Genomic DNA, 21,367 nt, shown 5'->3' with positions numbered 1-21,367 from the left:
GAGTTTTCTAGCTGGCTATAGGCGTTTTACTTTTTTTCTTCAATAATTACAACACCTACTACCATATACAAAAATTTAAGTTATGACAAGATATCTGCATTAACCATGAGAAAACTTTGAGAGCTGGAATAAAGAGAGAAAGTTCCTGCAGTTGGAGAGCTGGCTCAGCAGTTAAGTGACTTCTTGCTCTTCCAGGGGACAGGAGTTGAGATACCAGCACCCACATGGGGCAGCTCTTAACAGCCTGTAACTCTATATTCCAGATGCAGGGGATCCAGTGCCGCCATCTGCTCTCCAGCTGCACACCTGTGGTACACACACACACACACACACACACACACACACACACACACACACACACACAAAGTGTTTCATAGACTAGGTAAACATTTTATCTTCAAAAGTCAGCCAGGCCTGGCATTGTAAGTTTAAAGTAGAACTTGCTGAAATTGGAGATTGTTGTTGTTGTTGTTGTTGTTGTTGTTGTTGTTGTTTTGAGACAGGGTTTTCTCTGTGTAGCTTTGCGCCTTTCCTGGCTCTCACTCTGTAGACCAGGCTGGCCTCGAACTCACAAAGATCTACCTGCCTCTGCCTCCCTAGTGCTGGGATTAAAGGCGTGCACCACCACTGCCCGGCTTATTACTGCTTTTTAAAAGCCCTACAAGATCAAGCAAAGATAATTGCAAGCCTGGCACAGGTGAAATATAGCAACATGTTTTTAAACTCAAGACTATGTGCTAGTACGATACGCATTATTAACAAAAGACTGAAAGTAGGTACTTCATCGTCAGTGCTGAAACAAGTATTCCGAGTGTGCAGTGTGTTGTGGACAAGAAAAAGGAGGGAGTGGATGAGCAGAGCACAGGCTGGTCACTGTGCAGGCCAGTGCAGCTCTGCTCTTGTAGCGGAGTGGCATGAACACACGTGGGGCTCATCCTCTTCATCTGTGTATTGATGGCTTGTTCCAGGCTCTCTCCACAAGTTCACCTGTGACCTATGTTATACATGAAGTGCAAGGCACAGCCACACTATTACTAAATTCCAGACTTTTAATACACTTTAAAAGAGTTTTCTAGCTGGCTATAGGCGTTTTTTTTTTTTTTTTTCTCTGTGTAGCTTTGCGCCTTTCCTGGCTCTCACTCTGTAGACCAGGCTGGCCTCGAACTCACAAAGATCTACCTGCCTCTGCCTCCCTAGTGCTGGGATTAAAGGCGTGCACCACCACCGCCCGGCAAAATTGGAGATTTAAAGAGACGCTGTAGCCAAGATGTAGTTCAGAATTATTTATTCTACTGAGAACCAGGAAAGCCTAAACTCAAAACTTGAAATGTTGGGATTACCAGACAAGAAAAGCAGCTGTCATAAAATGCTCTAGCCAAACATTCTTGAAAACATGAGAATTGTCAGAAAAGAAATACTGCTGTAAAAAGAACTGAAGAAAATCCTGGCAACTGGAAACTGATACGTGAGAGGAAACCTGTGCGATGGACTGGATAACGGAGCAAGGGAAGGATCAGTGCAGCTGAAGCCCGGAAGTCACAGTTCCAACGTGGGAAAAATACATAAAGTCACCTGACTGGTAGAGCCCCTGCCTGACATATGCAAGGGGTGGGACCCAACACCGTTAAACACAGAAAAAGAGAACAGGGCCTGAGATACCCGTAGACAGGAAGGGGTTAGTTTTTGCTGCTGAGATCTCAGAGGTTAGAGTAAGAGACTGGTAAGATGTCTGAAAGGGAAATTCATTGAAAGCTCACCAAATTTGGTGAATTCAGAAAGAACACATTTAGTTACTTGAAGGTGCTTTTCTCTAAATGAAATGTATGAAGAACAGTGTAGATATGAAGTCTCCAACCCCAGTGACTCCGAGCCATCTTAGGACCTTGAGTTCTGTTTAGTCTCTGATCTTCAGCTGGTGATGCCAGTTCTGTGACACACTGTGCAGCATTGCCCTGAAAAGCTCTAACTTCAGCCAGCACACATTACTACCCAGAACTCTGTCCATACAGGAGCACCAAGGCTTGCACAATGCAAAAAGAAGCACACTTCTTACTGTTTTATGTAACTAAACACAAACAGTGTGATACCTCACTCCAGATAACATAGCTCATAGAGTCTATAACAAACACTAACTTTTACAAGTCCTCTAGAACATGTGAATGTTTAGAGGAAAGGGGTCTTCTTGCTGTATGTTTGTTCAGCCACTGGTTTGCCTTATGGTCAAATTAGAAATCTCTCATGTAAGATGTTGAGAGGGTCTTAGTTTTGGTCATGCCGTTTTTTGGGCCTTGATTAACTGTATGGATCAGTGCTGCTTCATTTCTTCAGGTGGTAGATTGAGGACTTTGGTCTGGGAACCTTTATGTCCTGAGTGGTGACAGTATTTGGACGTGAGTCACAGCGGTGTTGCCCTCTCTGGGATGTTCAGTTAGGCCCACATGTCACCCTCTCCATCATACTGCAGATGACAGCAAAATGAAACTGCCCAAGAGCAGAGGCAGCTGCCAAGGCACTCTGGGTTTCTCAAGACGATTCCATTAAGGCCTGGCCGTGAGCTGCATCTACTTCATTTTAGCTAGTTTTGTAAGAGGTCCTGATGAGAGTTTTAACTTAACAAACAGAAAGGTTATATTTTCTAAAACATAAAGATGGCGTTTATTTTAGTTAAATTATTTATTCAGTATATTTTATCACTTTAGTCTAATTTAGCAGAACACTTTTGTTCTCCTTCATCCCTTATAAAACTTCATTGTACTCTTACTATTGAAAAGGGATCTCGAATATTAACCAGGAAGTTCTTGGGTTCCAGTGCCCGAGATGTTAGAGCCCTGCAAAACCAGAGGAGTAGCATCAGTAGAGCAATCCAACATGGAGACTTGAAGGCGCCAGCATCACCTTAGGGCCGAGTTTAGCAACACTATGTACCTTGGATAAATCCCTTAACTTGTTTTTTTCAGATATAAGTAGGAAATGAAAAAAAAAGTAGCTATTTGATAGGTCTTTGTGGTTTTAAAGGAAATAATAAAGACAAAGCACTTGGAATGGTACTTGGCAATAATATTAAGTCCTCCATAAATGTTACCTACTAATCGTAGTAAAAAGAATGGTAATGGCTATTTTAGACTACCCAAGAAAGTATATGTACTCTTACCTATAAAAAGGGTTTATAAATAGATATAAATAAGAACAGATTCATTTTAAACGGACCTTGAATACTCTTATTTTGGGTGTCCAATTCCAGTTTATATCAAGTGATTTGAAATACAGTTACTACTTAGAGTAGATGTAAATTTTCTTGAGTCATCTGACTGGTCCATCTTGTGCTGCTCTGTCAAAGAACCTCCCACTAGATCACTTACAGCGAGCAAGTGTTAGATACCAGAGTTCTGAAGTAGAAAGTTCAAGGTACCAGCATCTGGTAGGGGCTCCTGGCTCTATCCTCCATGGCAGAGGGTGGAAAGTCAAGAGAAGGCAGAAGAGAGAACTCTCTCCCACAGGCCTCTTCACAGCAACACTGACCTATACATGAAAAGGGTCCTGCATCTCTCAAAAGGCCAAGCCTTGCAACATGTCTTAAGAATCATGATGAAAACAAACAGACTCAAATCTTAGCAATGGTGGTGTGACATTGTGTTACGTATAATTCTTTAACATTTACTGGTTTGGGTGTGGGGAACACATCTCGATTTTGTTTTTGCTTCTTCTGGGGTCATTCGGGAAGTTAAATAATGAAGTTATGTAATTCTTACTAACAATAATTCTTATTAGCAAGAATCCTGGCCTCTTTGGGTGTGGTGGCACATGCCTTTAGTCCCAGAATTCAGGAGGCAGAGGCAGGAAGATATCTAGAGGCCAGCCTGGTCTATGTAGAGAGTTCCAGACCAGCCAGGGCTCCATAATGAGACTATCTTAAAAAGAAAGAAAATCCTGGCCTCCGAGTTCTACTCATACTGTTCTGAGAGGGGCTGCTGTCCATCTCCTTGGAGGAGCTGCACTTCACACCAAGTGTCTTCTGCTCAAAGAAATGCTCCAGAATGCCAGACTGAAAATCATCATGGCTTTTTCCTTCATTCTTTCACAGATTGTGGGTTGAATGTTCACAAGCAGTGTTCCAAGATGGTCCCAAATGACTGTAAGCCAGACCTGAAGCATGTGAAGAAGGTGTACAGCTGTGACCTAACAACGCTCGTCAAAGCTCACATCACCAAGCGGCCAATGGTGGTGGACATGTGCATCCGGGAGATCGAGTCCAGAGGTGAGGTGTTTCCGGTGCGGCTGCTCCCTCCCTCCCCTCTGGTCCCTCGTTTGGTACAGCTATTGTCTTCAGTGGTGGGGAGAAAGGTGTCAGAAGACATTGACTCTCCAAGTCTGCAGTGTGCTAATAAACAGCTTGATTTCAAGGAACATCTAAGCAGTTAGGAGAGTCATATTTAGGATACATTAATGGATGATGTGTGCAGTCTGCAAAGATCTCTGTGCAGAGATTAATTCACCTTTCAGGTTTTAAATCCTACTCAGGCCAGGAAGCAAAGGCAGAAATGCCCTATTAAAACACGAAGAGCAGAAACCTGAGCTGCACCCTAATTATTCCTACCCACTAGGGAAAACTGCCACAGGCCTGCTGGTTCAGACTCTCCGTCTTCCGTTATGTAAAAGACTTTATGATAGAATCGGGTGATGAGTGATTTCCCTCAAGATTTAATGTCACCCGATCTAATTAGGCAACATGATGGCCAAATTATAAATATCCAGGTGACAGTGGGTCAGAAGTAAAAACTGAGTGAAACAGACTCCTTTTAGGAGGAAAGTGGGAAAAGACTTCTAATCACATGTGGTTTATTATTTTTTTCTGATACATCACTTGTCCAGCTTGAGGTATGGAGAGAAGTTCAAGTATGAAGGAAAGGTGTGAATGAACAGAAACTTAGTTCCCATGCCTTACTGATTTATTTCAGGTCTTAACTCTGAAGGACTGTACCGAGTCTCCGGGTTCAGTGACTTGATTGAAGACGTCAAGATGGCCTTTGATAGAGGTATGTCTTCAGCACAGACGTCACATACCTGGGGCGGTCGCGCTCTGCAGAAGGTCACAGTTGACTGATGATTATCATAGTCTGCAAAAGATCCTGATGGGCACGGTGGCACACACCTTTGATCCCAGCACTCGAGAAGCAGGAGGATCAGGTGGTTAAGGTCATGATTGGTACACAGTGAGTCTGAGCCCAGCCTGTCTCAAAAAATTAAGCCCAACAAACAACAGCAAAATTCAACTTACAGCTTCTTACCTTTGCATCAGCTACCTTAAAAGGGTCAAATTTCCTGGTGAGAAAGAAACATGAAGCTGTATCATCAGCATTTGAATATCTAAGACTGGCCCAATTTTATCACAAACAGAGGTGAATTAAATTTACCAAACCACAGAAAAGGTGGGAGAGGGTGCGGTCAGCCTTCCTGGGAGCTCCAGTCCCCAGGCCCCTGTTGACTGACTCACATACAGGAGCCAGAAGGCTGGGGGAGCTGAAGCTGTGGCCTCAGTCCTGCCCACTGTGGGAAGCCCCATGGGCTGTTTGTTTTGTTTTATGTTGTGCAAAGGGGTGAGGTAAGATCTTGCTGATAACCCTGAATGGCCTCAAACTTGAGATTCCCCTGCCTCTGCTTCCCCATGCTGGGATTTGTGGTATGTGCCACATGGCCAGATTAATCAGACATTAAAAATAACATTTAAGTTTTGATTTGTGCTGGGTGTGGTTTTTGCACACCTTTGTTCCCAGCACTCAGGAGGCAGAGGCAAGTGGATCTCTGAGTTCAAGGCCAGTCTGGTCTGTAGAGTGAGTTCCAGGACAGCCAGGGCTACACAGAAACCCTCTCTCAGGGGGAGGGGGAGGGGCTAGTTTTGTTTGATTTGTTCCATGGCCATCCAGTTTATATTGCCTTTATGTACTAGAATAAGGTAGCACCAAAGAAAAGCTGTTTTCTTAAATACAAAGTTGGTGGGGTTTTTTTTAGGGTGGTTTTTTTTGTTTGTTTGTTTGTTTGTTTTTGTTTCCCCCCCCCCCCCCCCCCCCCCCCGAGACAGGGTTGCTCTGTGTAGCTCTGGCTGTCCTGAACTCACTCTGTAGACCAAGCTGGCCTTGAACTCAGAGATCTGCCTGCCTGTGCCTCCCTGAGGATTAAAGATCTACACCACTGCTGCTACCTCCCGGCTAAGTCAGTGATCTTTTTAAATGCCTCTTTGCTTTGCTGGGGGTGGGGTCAGGCACTGTGGATTGAACCCAGGGCCTCATGTGCTGGCAAGTGCTCTCCCAATGCGCCCCCCCCCCGAAAATGAGTACACTTCTAGTGTGTCATACGCTTCTGCTGGCAGTCCTCTCATAAGCCACAAAAGCAGAAGACAGAAGTCGTGAAGTATTACCAACCTGCAAGGGGGAATGTAGGCCAGCCTGAGTGTTGTATGCAAGCAAAGAAGGTAAAGTAATGATGTGTTGTATACAGAGACACATCAAGGAGCATCCTGAATCCATACCAGAAGAGGCGTTTCCTTTATCTGAAAGGCAGCAACTAAGCCTATCCACTCCCAGGCTGCAGTCATGATATTCAAAACTCCATAAACACTGGCAAAGAAACTGGAGATCACATCAACCACAGAAAGCAACTTAGTGACACATTTTCCTTTCATTAAACATCGCGACACCTTTTTGTAACACTGCTAACAGGTTTTAAAGTCCCCTATGGTTTCTTTGGTTCCCCATGGAACTATTCTGAACCTCCTCCAGGGCTCGTCCTGCAGTCAACTGTAGGAATTCTATAGAGTTTTAACACAGGTGTGGAAGAACTAGTAGTGCAGATCATTTAAATCAGTCCTGCACATAAATGCTGCCCAAATCTGTGAATGTTCAAAGCAGGTATCAAATAAATAACCAAGTAAAATGAGGCAATCAAGAATGATCAGTTCCAGGAAGCTTAGCTTTCAAATAATGAAATTGCAGAAGGAGGAAGATAGGGCCCACAGAGTGCTGTCATGGTCTCTTTAGTCCAAGAGTCAAGGTAAAGGCAAGTTTGGGGAAGTCTTGCCTCGTCTAGGAGATGGGAGACAGTCAGCAGCTGGAGCACTACCTACAGTAACGTCAGCAGGTGCTATTACAGCTTTGCTCCATTCTGTGTTCTGGTGCAACTACAAACAGTATATGGAGGGTACACTGACAGGCCGTGGTGGAGCCTCACCCCAAGATCCCAGGACATGTGGATGGGGAGCCGAGAGCTGAAAAGGAAAGAAAGAATCAGAGAACAAAGATGTTACAGACAGTGCCAGTGAGCTGTCACTCTGCTAGTAAAGTTCAGGACTCTGCAGCTTCAAAGAGTCTGGATTATTTTTGTGTGGGCTTTTATGGAGTAGTTTTAGAATTTCAGAAAATCTTAACTGAAAGTACAGCAATTTCCTGTGCAATCCCTCCCATTGGCACCGATTCCCAAATTCCCGTTACTAACTTGATTTTGTTTTTTTGAGACAGTTTCACTATGTTAACCCAGGCTGGTCTAGAACTCTTGATCTTCCTGCCCACACCTCCTGAACACCGGATCCAAGCATGCCCCACCCTGCCTGGTTTAGCATCTTGAATTAGTATTGTGTAATTGTTGTTATTGATAGCCCAACGTTAATACATCGTTAACTAAAAGAGTTTACACTGGGGTGTCCTCTGTCTACATCATAGTATCATACAGAATAATTTCACTAACAGAAAGTCCTCAAACTCTACCTGTGTGTCCATTCTTCCCTCAAATACTTGATAATCACAAACCTTTTCGTCTTTTCAAGTTATAATGTATGTCATGAAGGCATTATAGGCTGACTTCTGTGACTATGCATTGATGGTTTCTTTTGTGTGTGTCTTTTGTAGCTTACTAACATTTTTTCTCATTACTAAAATCTGTTCACCTATGCACACACATAGGCATAAAGACATGCACAAATATCTAGCAAGGAAATGATACTAATTAAGTCTTGAATAGATACAAGTTGAGTTTTTTGTTTATTTTTATTTTATGTGCATTGGTGTTTTGCCTGCATGTATGTCTTGTGAGAGTATCAGATCCCCTGGAACTGGAGTTACAGACAGTTGTGAGCTGCCATGTGGGTGCTGGGAATTGAACCCCAGTCCTCTGGAAGAGCAGCCAGTGCTCTTAACTGCTGAGCCATCTCCCCAGCCCACGATTCAGATTTTATTAAACACAGGACAGCACTGGAGGACTCTCTGAAGACAGTCTTGCTTCAGAATCTGAGTGCCCAACACTTCTAAATGGTCTTCCATTCTATGGTACCTCTTCTTACTTCAACACTCAGAATCTTGGCACATTTTCTTGGGGCTTGTGGGGCATTTTGTTTGCTTAGCTTTTTTGTTTCTCACTGTCTCGTTTACTCATAAGGCTTGGTTAGGCAAGATCCAGATGTTAATTCTGTGAAGCCAGGTGAATAAAACAAGGGACTTTTTATCATCATCATTGTTATTTTACATTTATGTATTAGGGGGTGGTACATGTGTGGAGGTCAGAGGACACTTTGAAGGAGTAGGCCCTCATCTCCCACCATGTGGGTCCTGGGGATTGAACTTGGGTTGGCAGGCCTGGCCTGTGCTCTCTTCTGCAAATTCAGTTTCTATAAAACAAAAGGAAAGCAACACTGCATTGTTCCCCTGGGAATTGTCAGGCAACTATGAAATGTAAAATTATTCCCACTCCAGTCCCTCCCCTGCCCCCCCTCTGTCTCTCTGTCTCTCTCTGTCTCTGTCTCTGTCTCTCTGTCTCTCTCTCTCTCTCTCTCTCTCTCACACACACACACACACACACACACACACACAGAGCTGAGCAAGGAAAAATAAGTAGCTTAAGAAGAGAAAAATTACTTGCTGTTTTACCAAAGTGGGTTTTTTTATTTTATTTTAAGATAAAAATCACTTAACTGACGAATAAAAACATCATAGCCAGGGGTTAAGCTAGCCACTCCAGTGTACACTTGTCTAGTCCCGACACGATGCATCTCCACCAACTTCTATACAGCTAGCTTAAAATACTTACTGATGGAAAACCAAACCAAAAACAAACCTGAAATGTTGCCTGTCTCTAATCTAATCATGCACAAATCATGTTAAAATGATACTGGCTGTGAATTCAGCGTTGACTGTTTGTTTTCTTTTAAAAGATGGTGAAAAGGCGGATATTTCTGTGAACATGTATGAAGATATCAACATTATCACTGGTGCACTTAAACTGTACTTCAGGGATCTGCCAATTCCTCTCATCACGTATGATGCCTACCCCAAGTTCATAGAGTCTGCCAGTAAGTACCAGTGAGTGAGTTCCCACCCGACAAGCTGCCTCTTCTGAGTAACTGCTTCCCCTGCAGCGTGTCCCCTGCAGCATGTCCCTGCAGCTGTCTCCACATGGGACTGTGTGTCTGCAAGCGTTTACACTTCCCTAGCCATATTATCCAGGCCTTCTACCCTTCCAAGTTTGTACTGTGCTACTTTTCCAAAATAATCTGTACCGGTGCTGCCTGGACATGGACCCATATTTGGTAAATGAAGGCCAGAGCTAGACTGCTGTCCAGTTTGATTCAGCAAACGTTCCTGTCAGTTTCGGTACTTACCCCAAATGCTCAGACCTTCAGAGTTCACAGACTGCCTCTAGCCCATCAGTTACTCTTCTAGGAATGTGGAGTTTGTTTCGTTTTGCTTTGTTTTCAGAATTGAGAAACTGAACTGGGGCCTCACTACTCCTCAGCCAAAATTCTGGATTTTGGTTTTTAATTCTAGTTGAGAAGAAAATGGCTCATTTGCAAAATTTTATTTCTATTTCAAATTCATACCTGCAATTCACATCTCACCTTTAAAGAAGGGAGATCTTAACAGATTTTAGGTGTTGGCGTCACTTTTTTAAAGAAAAAATTCTATTCCTGTCATTTTGTTTCTGTCTTTAAACCCAGATGGCCTCCCCATCTTTAAATAATAACGTCACTTCCTTAGTAACATAGTGATTCCTCTGCTTGGCTTCTTCACTTGGACTTTCACAACGCAGTGGCAGGCTTTGTTCTGGATTTAGTTTCTCTTCAGAGCTTTTGTTGGCCTTTGATGGTTAGTCTCCTGGAGCTCTGATTCTCCTGCGTCAGTGAGAGATCCGGTACAGCATGGGAAAGCCTGATGAGAAGTTAGAAAACATGGGTGGCCCTTGGCCTTCCTTGGGGACTGAACTCGGCCATCTTAGGATGGACTCAGTGCTGATGGTGATTGTCTAGGGAGTTTGCAGGCAGTCCTCAGCTGATGGGCACCAGACTGGAACGCATGTCCTCTGCAGGACTACTCACCAGCCTGCACAGCCCTGCTGCAGTATGACAGGTGCAGGGTACTCACCAGCCTGCACAGCCCTGCTGCAGTATGACAGGTGCAGGGTACTCACCAGCCTGCACAGCCCTGCTGCAGTGTGACAGATGCAGGGTACTCACCAGCCTGCACAGTCCTGCAGTATGACAGGTACAGGGTACTCACCAGCCTGCACAGCCCTGCTGCAGTATGACAGATGCAGGGTACTCACCAGCCTGCATAGCCCTGCTGCAGTGTGATAGATGCAGGGTACTCACCAGCCTGCACAGCCCTGCTGCAGTATGACAGATGCAGGGTACTCACCAGCCTGCACAGCCCTGCTGCAGTATGACAGATGCAGGGTACTCACCAGCCTGCACAGTCCTGCAGTATGACAGGTGCAGGGTACTCACCAGCCTGCATAGTCCTGCAGTATGACAGGTGCAGGGTACTCACCAGCCTGCACAGTCCTGCAGTATGACAGGTGCAGGGTACTCACCAGCCTGCACAGCCCTGCTGCAGTATGACAGGTGCAGGGTACTCACCAGCCTGCACAGCCCTGCTGCAGTATGACAGGTGCAGGGTACTCACCAGTCTGCACAGCCCTGCTGCAGTATGACAGGTACAGGGTACTCACCAGCCTGCACAGCCCTGCTGCAGTGTGACAGATGCAGGGTACTCACCAGCCTGCACAGTCCTGCAGTATGACAGGTACAGGGTACTCACCAGCCTGCACAGCCCTGCTGCAGTATGACAGATGCAGGGTACTCACCAGCCTGCACAGCCCTGCTGCAGTGTGACAGATGCAGGGTACTCACCAGCCTGCACAGTCCTGCCGCAGTGTGACAGTAGCTAGACAGGTGCCTGTTCCTGCTGCTGTGCTGCTGGGGAAGGAATGAAACCTGCTTTGTCCAGATGAGACAAGACAGGCCAGAGCAGTGACTCACAGCCCGGTTCTCAACCCCACACTCTTATCTGGTAACACCCAAGCTGCTTGTCGGATTCTGAGGCCTTGGGCCTCACTGAGGCTCTCATGACCTCACCTTTCCCCACCCCACCCTTACTGCCAGGAAAATCTTTCCCTTTGTTTTTCTTCCAAACCATTTGCCATTACTGTGGGGTTTGTTTGGGAAGCCTTTCTGTCTGAAATCAGCAAACCCTCTTTTCTCTCACATTGAGACAAATAAATACATGCCTCCTGTATAATCTAAACTAGTTAGTGACGTGTGTGACACCAGAGCCCCTGGTGCCCTCCCTGTGCCTCATGTAAGTGTGAGGTTCCTGTCTGGATGCTGATGGCGGTGGAGCAGTGTCCTTTCCCACTATAATCTACAGCTTCTTGCTGGAGGTGTGTGGACACAGGCATCCCTCAGAAAAGCAGAAGGAAGACCAAAGGCCTTGCCAATTACAGGGGTGCACCTGAGGTGCCTGCCATGAGCCAGGCCTTAAATTGGCCAAGCTCCCATTGCTAGAGGTGGTCCTGCACCCCACCCTGCTTGTCCTTCTCTTCTTGAGGCCCTTGCTCTCTCCACTCTGCACCCTGCCTAGCTTCTGCAGGAATCAGGAGAAGACATATGATGGAGAGGAGATGGACAGGATTAGGTGATACTTCCTAGTGTGGTTAACTCTTGGCTTTTTAAAAATGTCTCTCAGTTTTTACCCCCTAGAAATTTCTGGCATTGTTTACCATGCTTTCACAACAGAAATCAGAGTTTATGTTAAAGCTTTATTTCTGCAAAAGCTGGTGAAGCTGTGCTGTGAACAGCTTTCCTCAAAGTCCCCGTGTGACAGCTGAGGTGAGAGGCCGAGGGCAGGAGAAGGGATGCTAGTGTAGGGGAGTCAGATCACCCTGCCTCTGCCGGCTGCACAGCCTCTAAAATTGGAAGTGGTCCCTGAGCTCGGAGTCTGCCACCCTCCCTCTTCACTCTCTTCCCAGTGGAGATTCTGTTGCTCTAGAACAGAGGCCCAGAGGCGAGCCTCGCTACAGGGTCTTGTCAGAAAGCCAGCACGTATGAGCACTCTCTGACCATGCTGGAAACCACATGGGGGCTGTCCCCAGCCCTTCCTTTCAGAAGATCTCAGAAAGCCACATCACTCCCTAAGTGTGCAACCTTGGATGAGCCAGGCAGGGAGAACTTTCTGGGTCTCCTCTGCTCCGCAGTTTGGTAAGTCCTGTAGCTTAGGGAAGTTTTACTCTCACACTGCACTTCTCTATAGAGAATTAACGATACACACTCCAGACACTCCTTAATTAGATCTTGATCAGGCCCCGAGGGCTTGCTTCCTAGCTCTCAGTGTCCACACTTCCCAAGACCCTCTTCCTGGTCCTTCTCCTTCATTACATTCCCACCCCTTGGCCTCATTCCCATCATGGGCAGGCAGTAGCCGTGACTTGGTCTCTTCACTGCACTGGCACCTTCAGGACATGATTGATGCCTCGGGTGTTATTTTCCTCAAGGCCTGGATTAGTCCTTCATTTAAGTAATAGGTGTGAAATATTTGTTAGCTATTAAGCTTGGAATTTAACATGGAAATGCACAGACTTAAGTCATTAAATAAATATTCTACGGGATTGTATAGCTAGACTTTTCCCTTTAATTCATTGCATAGTTTGGAGGTTGTGTTGGTTGGTTGGTTGGTTGGTTGGTTTTCCTGGTTTTGGTTTTGGGTTGGTTTTTTGTTTGTTGTTTTGTTTTTTTGGTTTTGTTTTGTTTTTCTTTGTTTTTGTTTGGTTGTTTGGTTAGTTTTGTTTTGTTTTGTTTTGTTTTGTTTTGTTTGAGTCATGGTTTCTCTGTGTAGCCCTGGCTGTCCTGGAATTCATTCTGGCTAGCCTTGAACTCAAATTCATCTTTCTCTGCTTCCTGAGTGCTGGGATTAAAGGCCACTGCCGGCTTAAATCTTGTCTTGAAACTCCCAGTAACTTTCACACTCACTGCTTTTCTGTAGACAGCCAGTCCACTGATGGTGGACAGATGGGACAGTCACAAAGCCTGCCTGTGTACAGAGAAACCTGCCTGTCTCGATGCCTCCTGCCCGCCACATGCCAGACTTTCTACATTTGATGACAGCTAATCTGATAATGCCCATTTGTCTCTGAACACCTTCCATTTTTTCTGTTTTCCTCTTAAATGATGCTGTAACAGTCTTGTGGCTAAAAGTTTTGTTTTCTAGAAAGTTGACAATGGGCAATCTTGTGTGCATGGGAGGAAAGGAGGACTGATGTCCAGGAAAGACTCTTTGGTCAGTGTGATGTCAGGTATTCAGTGCATTTTGTCATGTTCCCAGCTGGAACCAGTTGGAATGGGGGAGGGGAGAGCTCTTCCTGCAACCGTGGGTTCATCCAGGCCAGCGCATTCATGTGTACATCTGAAAATCTCGGAGAGAGCTGTCCCCTAGACCTTCTCTACTGCTCCAGCTGTCTGCACCCAAACCTTGATCTTTCTTTGGTCTCCCTTTCCTTAGACATCCCCATCAGGCAATCTTATGGACTCTACCTTCAAGATATACTCGGAATAAAACAGTTTCTCATCCTTCACACTGCTTCACCTGCCAAACTACTGTCATGACCTGGATTTTTGTGTTAGGTCCCGAAATGGTCTTTGTGCTGTGTCCTTGCCCTTCTGTAGTCTGTGCTCTGCATGGCAGCTAGAGGAAAGGGAACCAGAGAAAATAACATTAGTGCCATGTGAGGGCTCAGTGGGTAACAGGCACTTGCCACCAAGGCTGATTGCCCGAGTTTGACCTCCAGTACCCATGTGGTAGAAAGAACTGACCTCCACACATGTGCCACGCATACTCACACACACAAATAAATAAATGCATAAATAAATAGCATGCTTAAATGAGCATCAGATACAGCCCATCTTCACTCGTAACCTTCCCGTTTCTCTCCATAAATCTTCCAGATTGCCCACAGCTGACATGAGACAAAAGTGTTTTCCTTCCTGACTTCACCCCTCCGTCCTCCTGCAGCCCTCCCTGCTCCCCTGCCCCTCAGTCTTACCGGCATGCCCCTTAGGACATTACACAGCTCAGCTGGGACCGTCTCCCTCCTCATCTCCTTCCTTCATTCCTCTGTGGCTTTACTCAAGACCTTTCCCTCATACTGAGGTTTTTCCTGACCTTTAAAAGCCAAGCGCCCAGCCCATGCATCCTCCGGGCTATCTCTCAGCGCCTGCCTCACTCTTGTGCACTGTATACTGTGTGATACCGGCCTCAGTATCTACTGCCAGCCCCTCCAGACAGAGCTAAGCTCCCCTGTGCTAGCACACCAGTGTAGCTAGAGTTTTCCTGCCTGGCCCACAGTCAGGACAAATCTCTCTCACCTGCCAGTCCCACAGCCGCTCAGACCCAACCAAGTAAACACAGAGACTTATATTGCTTACAAACTCTATGGCCGTGGCAGGCTTCTTGCTAACTGTTCTTATATCTTAAATTAATCCATTTCTATAAATCTATATCTTGCCACGTGGCTCGTGGCTTACCAGCATCTTCACATGCTGTTCCTCATCATGGCGGCTGGCAGTGTCTCCTCCCACCTTCCTGTTCTCTCAATTCTCCTCTCTGTTAGTCCTGCCTATACTTCCTGCCTGGCCACTGGCCAATCAGTGTTTTATTTATTGACCAATCAGAGCATTTGACATACAGACCATCCCACAGCACACCAGTGCTGTCACAGCTCCCCACTGTCTCAAGCTTCTCTTGGTCAAGATTAATTGTAGAAGTTAAAAAGAAAAATCTGTTTTTAATTTCTGAAATCATGTCATTTCAAATTAATTTAGCCCTGTGCTTAGAGCTAACTTCCATAGTAAACAGAATTTCCTTCTCTTATCCTAGAAATTCAATTACTGAATTTCAGCATCTGAGAAAATAGCTGTGTTATGAACAGATTCTCTTTAAAGTCCCCACGGTTTGGAGGTCATGCATTATCTATCATGGCAAAGGCAAAAAACACATTCTTTGTTATAAAGAAATGAAATGGGAATTGAGGAAGCTTTGGACCAAAGCTGTAAAGCAGTCAAAGGTTCTTTTGAACTAAAAAGCGCCCATCACTAGTCACATTCTGAGAATCATTGGGCCCGCTCTGCCATACTTCAGCTCAGCCTTTGTTCTGCACTGGCCATTACCAGACCAGTATACATAGTCTATGTTGTCATTGAGCTGGGCTGTGGATACGGGAGAGAGACCAGAGTTTCAGCTTTCTGTGGTAAACATTGGCTGCTGAGCAGGTGGAGCCTTCCACCTGCTGCCATCTTGATTAGGACTCAACAGTGTGAGGTCCCGTTGTGATTGGCCTGAGACCCAGCATTTAAGGCACTCCTTGTAGCCAGAGTGAGAACGTGCTGTGGTGGTTTTTCAAGAGTGCAGAATTGCAATGGCTTCTTCAGCTGTTTGTGTTACAGGTATGATTGATAGGTGGAGCAGAGTTCTTACAGTAACGGACTGGCATGTGAGTCCCCAGTGCAGATCTCAGATGTCCAGATGGAGAGCTTCCCTTCATGCTCCTCCTTTGGAAGAGCCCCTGATCCCAGGATCCCACCATGGCATAACACACTTAGAACCGCCTGCTGTGTGTTCTTCAGAATTAGAGTCCTCATGCTTTGAAGGGAGACTTCATTTTGTTATATAACACATAGTATAATAATTATAGCAAGCAAATGTTAGATGATACATTTCTTGGCTTAAAAAGATAAAGGACTGGGATATTGCTCAGTGGTAAAGTACTTGCCTGGTATTTATGAGGCATGGGTTCTGCCCATAACACTGCAAAAAAAAACAATCTCATTTAAAAAAAATATATATTATCAGTAAGATTTTGCCAGGAGTCACAAGAGGTAGTGGGCTGGCTGGCTTGTATACTACAGGGGGGTTTCGAAAATATTCTGAGCAATACCTATATCTTTAATGTTCACAGATGAACTCAGTAGAGTATATAAGGCTTTATTTGTATGTCTACATGTGCCTGGATTTGTTACAGTTACATTCTGGATATCTAGTGTGTCCATTTTCCTCAGCTGCCAAAAGTGGGGGGGAAAAAAAAAGAAGCTCATTAAACCCTGTTCCCACACTGAACCTAAGATGGCCTTAGACAGCTGTTTTGTTTATGAGCAAGGTTCTGTGAGAAATCATTTTTGGCTTGCTTTACAAAAGCATCGTGGAAGAGTAGTCTTTAAGCATTCACCTCAGTTTTCTGCTAGAGCATCTCTCCTTGCTATTGTAGAAATGATGGACCCTGATGAGCAGTTGGAGACCCTTCACGAAGCTCTGAGACTGCTGCCACCTGCCCACTGCGAAACCCTCCGGTACCTCATGGCACATCTCAAGAGGCAAGTGGCAGCTTGTAGCTTACTGCTGTATTACAACCAAACCTCAAGACTAAGATTAAGCAAAAGGTGAAAGAAAGGACATGTTCTCTTGAGTGAATGCGTAGGTGCATAGCAGCATTGTCTTGTGAGAAATTGCGTTAGTTGGGAAAGGGTGCTTAAAATATTGTACATTGCAGTACCACATGCCAGCCTCATCCTGACATCCATGTCTTGCAGTTCTAGGACCTGCTTGTGAGTATGCTAGTGTTCTGAGACATCGGTGAACATTGTGTAGAAGGGAAAGGGTTGCTGCTGTCAGTTTGTGAGGCAACTCACTTCGCTTGGCTTATTGCTCCAAGTAAGCACTTCAAGCTTGGTATAGAATGTTAGGTCATTTAACTGCCGGTACCAACACTGGAAAGTGGCATAAACAGCGATGGAGTAGGGAGGAATACTTTCAGTTAGAGTTTAAGCTGTTTTATAATTGATGGTGATCAATCTCTCCCAGTTGAAATAAAAAATTTCTTAGTCATGATGTCAATGGATTTAGGGCCTCAAACTCTAAAATCAATTAGAAACAAAAATCCTATGTGCCCCAAAGCTTGCATCGTCCAAAAGCACATGCATATTTCAGTCACTTGAGATACCTGCTCCTTTCTTCTTTCTTTTTTTCTTTCTTCCTCCTTCATCTTGTCTTTGGTTTTTGAGACAGTGTCTTCCTCTGTAACCCTGGCTGACCTGTAACTTACTCTATAGGCCAGGTTCATCTCTACCTCGCAGAGATGTGTCTGTCTCACTCTGTAGTACTAAGAATAAACGTGTGAGCCACCACACCCAGCCTTTCCCACTTTAAAGGCACCATGAGTTAGAACTGTCTTTGAGTATGCTCACAGCTAACGCCATTTGTAAATTGAAGTTTGCTTCATATTTGGCTTTAGTGACATGTTCTATAATAAGTACTCACTCTGTAACATGCTCTGTGCTGAAGCTGTAGGGTAACAGCAAGAGATACTGTCCTAACTGTGAGCCACTCTTCCATGTTCTCACAGCTGCTTGTCTAGACACTCGGATTTCACTTGCAGAAAGGCCCAGGGGGAGCCAGAAAGCCAAAAGAAAGGGAGGGCCGACCTCTTCCTCCTCCACCTCCTCCATTTTTGGAAATATGTCTTAGAAGGAGAATCCACAAATATCTCAATGCACACAGTCCAGATGTGAGCCCCAGCAATCACCGGGACTTTGAATTCTTTATCAGCATGACCTACTTCAAATGAGGTTACGTTCCTTGAAGTCTACGAGAAGCACAGAAAATAACTGGGGAGAGCTAGCCAGTGGACACAGACCTTGCTGTGGCTCTGGTTTTCATTTGGGTACTCAGACTTGATGAAGACCCTGTTTCACTTGTGTTTTTCAGAGTGACCCTTCACGAGAAGGAGAATCTGATGAGTGCAGAGAACCTTGGGATTGTGTTTGGTCCAACCCTCATGCGATCCCCAGAACTAGACCCAATGGCCGCCCTGAACGACATCCGCTATCAGAGACTCGTGGTGGAGCTGCTTATCAAAAATGAAGACATTTTATTCTAGAGTTTTAACTTGAGGAAGGAAGACATGTTTTACAGATGAAGGAATGGTTTCTAGTAATTTAATTAGCTTCACTAGCTGAGTTGTTCCTTGGTTAGAGGTTTGGCCAAATACCCAGATTAAAATGAAGGAACTCCCTGTCTTTTCTGTAGCACCACACAGCTGTCCTTGTAAAACAGTGAGCACACGCTTTCTGGTTCTGGTCATCCTGGGTGTTCATCATGTTAAGAGACACTCAAGCTACTGCATGATTTCCCGTTTGGTGAGGAAACCCCCCATCAAGGAATCACAGACTTGTACCTGCACCGCCTCTCTGTCCCGGGTTGTCTGTGGTTGTCACCCAGCATGCTTCCCAGAGTAACTGTCATGACTTCGCTTTTGGGGTCCATGCCATCGGTTTCTGATGCTTGCACCCTCGCACACACACGCATAAGCAGTGCCCTGGCTGTAACCTCACCATCCCTGTACCATACGCCAACTCCACACACTCCTTTCCAGCTTCTCTTTCTTCTCCTCGACCATAGTACTTCTCTTCAGCAAAGGCAAGATATGTTTCCAGCTCTGTTACTTCAGTAAGCTATCCTATCAATAAAAATGCACCACACAGTGTTTTCTGTTAAATTATTACTTTTCAGCTGTAAATTTATATTTTTACCTAGCATGCAGTTATTAATTTATTAAATTTGGCTTTTAGGAATCAAAACTACTCATAGCTCTTTTTTCTTGCCATGGGGAGAATAGTTAGAAAATTATATCTGGCATTTATTTAACAGCAGTTGCTGCCCTTCCCTGCCTGTGGTCACTGAGGTGTTGTGGTAATCTCCTAAAATAACTTAAACTGCCTGAAGTCAACATTCACTTCTTGGATTTATTTTTTTTTCTCCTATTACTCTGACAGAAAGCTGTGGTGTTTTCTCCACTTTGGGGGCAGTTTTCCTCTAAGATTCCTGAGGTGAAGAGGGCTCACTGAAAGGATGACTTCTGAGCACCTATCTAGTTTTTCTGGAACAGCGGGGGTCATGTGCTAAAGCTTGACCACACCGCTGAGATGAGTCACAAGCAGCTTTCAAGCAGAGGAGTTCTGCACTCTATGCCAGGAGCCCGAGATCTGTGTCTGGGACTGTCAGCAGTCAGCCATGTGGCTTTGAGCAGACACCCGTCTCATTCTGTCTCTTGGACTGTTAGATGGGCACACACCTAGGACTGGAGTTCCATCCTGCTTTAAACAAAACAAAACTCATGTGGAGGCTCAAACCTGTAATCCCAGCACTCGGGAGGAAGAAGTGGGAGGATCGAGTTCAGGGCCAGCCTCGGGTACATGAGACTTGTCTCAAGCAAACAATGGAACAGCTGAGCACAGCAGTGTACTATGGTCCTAGCTACTGGGGGGGGGAGGGCCCTCGGGGCCAAAGGAGGAATAGCATTTGAGTCCAAGGGTTCAAGACCAGCCCAGGCAATATGGAGAAACTGGCTCAAAGTAAAAGGTAAAAATGAAATGCATTTCTGAGCTATCAAGTCTGCCTCAAAGCAATGGGAACTGATGGAAATGCAAGACTTTCCCGACTCCATACTCTGCCCTAGGCTGTAGTGGGTACGTTGTTAGTTTGCTTTTTCATGACTGTTTACGTGGAGGGAGAGTATGGCTCTTCAGGAATATTCCATCACAGCTGTCTTTTCAACCAGTGTCCTATGAAAAATGGCACCACACTGAGCAGTGTGGAACAGAACACACAGATTGGTTAAGTACAGAGACTGACTGACAGACCATAAATCACCTTCGAAGTGGAAACAAACCACAGGGCGGAGGGCAGAGTGCTGCTCACCTAGCAGGGCGGAGAATTTGAATAACTACGCTGAACAATAATGGAAAGTTACAGCTGTGAAGTTCATCCATATTTACACACACCTCGCAGATCAGGGCCTTTTATTTGAAAAAACAAAAACAAAACACAGGAAGTTACACTGTTAAGGCATCTAAAAGAGCCGACCAGCTTCCTGGATTTTGAGACAGGATCTCTGTACCCAGTCTGGCCATGGGACCTACTATGTAGCAAGCAAGACTCAAACTTCGAGCAATCCTCCTGCCTCAGTCTTCAAAGTGCTGGGATTATAGGTATGAGTCATGTGCCAGGCCTCACAATACCTTTTTATTACCCTAAATTACCAGAGCCAATTTTTCCTGATTGCCCAAGTTTTGTAATTGACTGAATTGCGGTCCGAGGCTCCGAATCAACCCAAGCTCTCACAAGAGGTTACTGCAAGGCAAGATTTACCGCAGGGCAGCACAAAAGAGGGGTAAGGGGAGGGGCTGGTCAACCGTGGCAGCTGAACTGCGACCCTGAATACCAGCTGAAGCAAGTTTTTAAGCACAAAAAACACAAACTTTTGTTGCCAAGTTACAGTTAGAGTTTTCACCAATCAGGACTTAGAGACTAGGGGCTTCCCTGAATGTTGCATCCTTGTCAATTGACGTACAATGCAAGCTTTTCAGTCCAACCAATCAGATTCATTTGTTCTTTCTATTGTTAGGAACAGTCATAATGTTTCTAGAGAACTAAAGATGCATAACGACTATTTCTATGGTTTAGGGATGAGGTGGGTCAGCTATTGGAAGGTTCCCAGCTCCCCTAGTGACTTGGGAACCTGAACTTTGTTTTACCACACAGGTAAAATGGGATCTGAAGTCAAAATGGCAGTACTTAGGACAAGGTGCTTTTGCCTGTTCCCAACATTATGATTTAAATAAGGCACTCTACATTGCATGTGGTTGCCATGGCTTAATGTATGGATGGTCCTCCTCGGTCCCTTGTAATTCATTGGGAATTTTCCAAATTGTTACATTTGCAATTGCATCCTACAGTATCACTTGACATGATCCTCTAGTCTGTGTTTTCCCTGGAAACTGGAGCTGGGTGAGGCTTTGACCTACCTCCTGATTTAGAGATGGGGACTCAGTGTTTCCCGACCTCTCCTTCAACTTGTGACTTGAACGACCTTCCTGCCTCAGCCTCCTGAGTAGCTGGGACTGCAGACATGTGGGCTGCCAGAGGAGACCTGTGAAACCTTCACCTAAAAACTTCCATTGAACTGGTGTGGGTGTCGTCGATCCCTGGCTTGTTGTTTATTTTATGTA

At 45.2% G+C, this 21,367-nt stretch overlaps 1 protein-coding gene across 9 annotated transcripts in view; it reads left to right on the top strand.

Annotated features, from left to right (window-relative positions):
- Positions 1-18,843, top strand: part of Chn1 (chimerin 1) — a 153,924-nt gene extending 135,081 nt beyond the window's left edge. For all 9 annotated transcript variants that reach the window (XM_059260708.1, XM_059260707.1, XM_059260706.1 and 6 more), the window contains 5 exons: positions 4,082-4,255; positions 4,956-5,033; positions 9,194-9,331; positions 16,570-16,675; positions 18,066-18,843. In XM_059260708.1, the coding sequence (XP_059116691.1) occupies positions 4,082-4,255; positions 4,956-5,033; positions 9,194-9,331; positions 16,570-16,675; positions 18,066-18,237 (668 nt within the window). In that variant the 3' untranslated portion in view covers positions 18,238-18,843. The remainder of the gene's footprint in view (positions 1-4,081; positions 4,256-4,955; positions 5,034-9,193; positions 9,332-16,569; positions 16,676-18,065) is intronic.
- The last annotated feature ends 2,524 nt before the right edge of the window (positions 18,844-21,367 follow it).

The sequence above is a fragment of the Peromyscus eremicus genome, chromosome 4, assembly GCF_949786415.1.
Source record: "Peromyscus eremicus chromosome 4, PerEre_H2_v1, whole genome shotgun sequence".
Taxonomy (NCBI): Eukaryota; Metazoa; Chordata; class Mammalia; order Rodentia; family Cricetidae; genus Peromyscus; species Peromyscus eremicus.
Note: the sequence above shows the minus strand (reverse complement) of the source record. Positions and strands in the feature narration are given on the sequence as shown.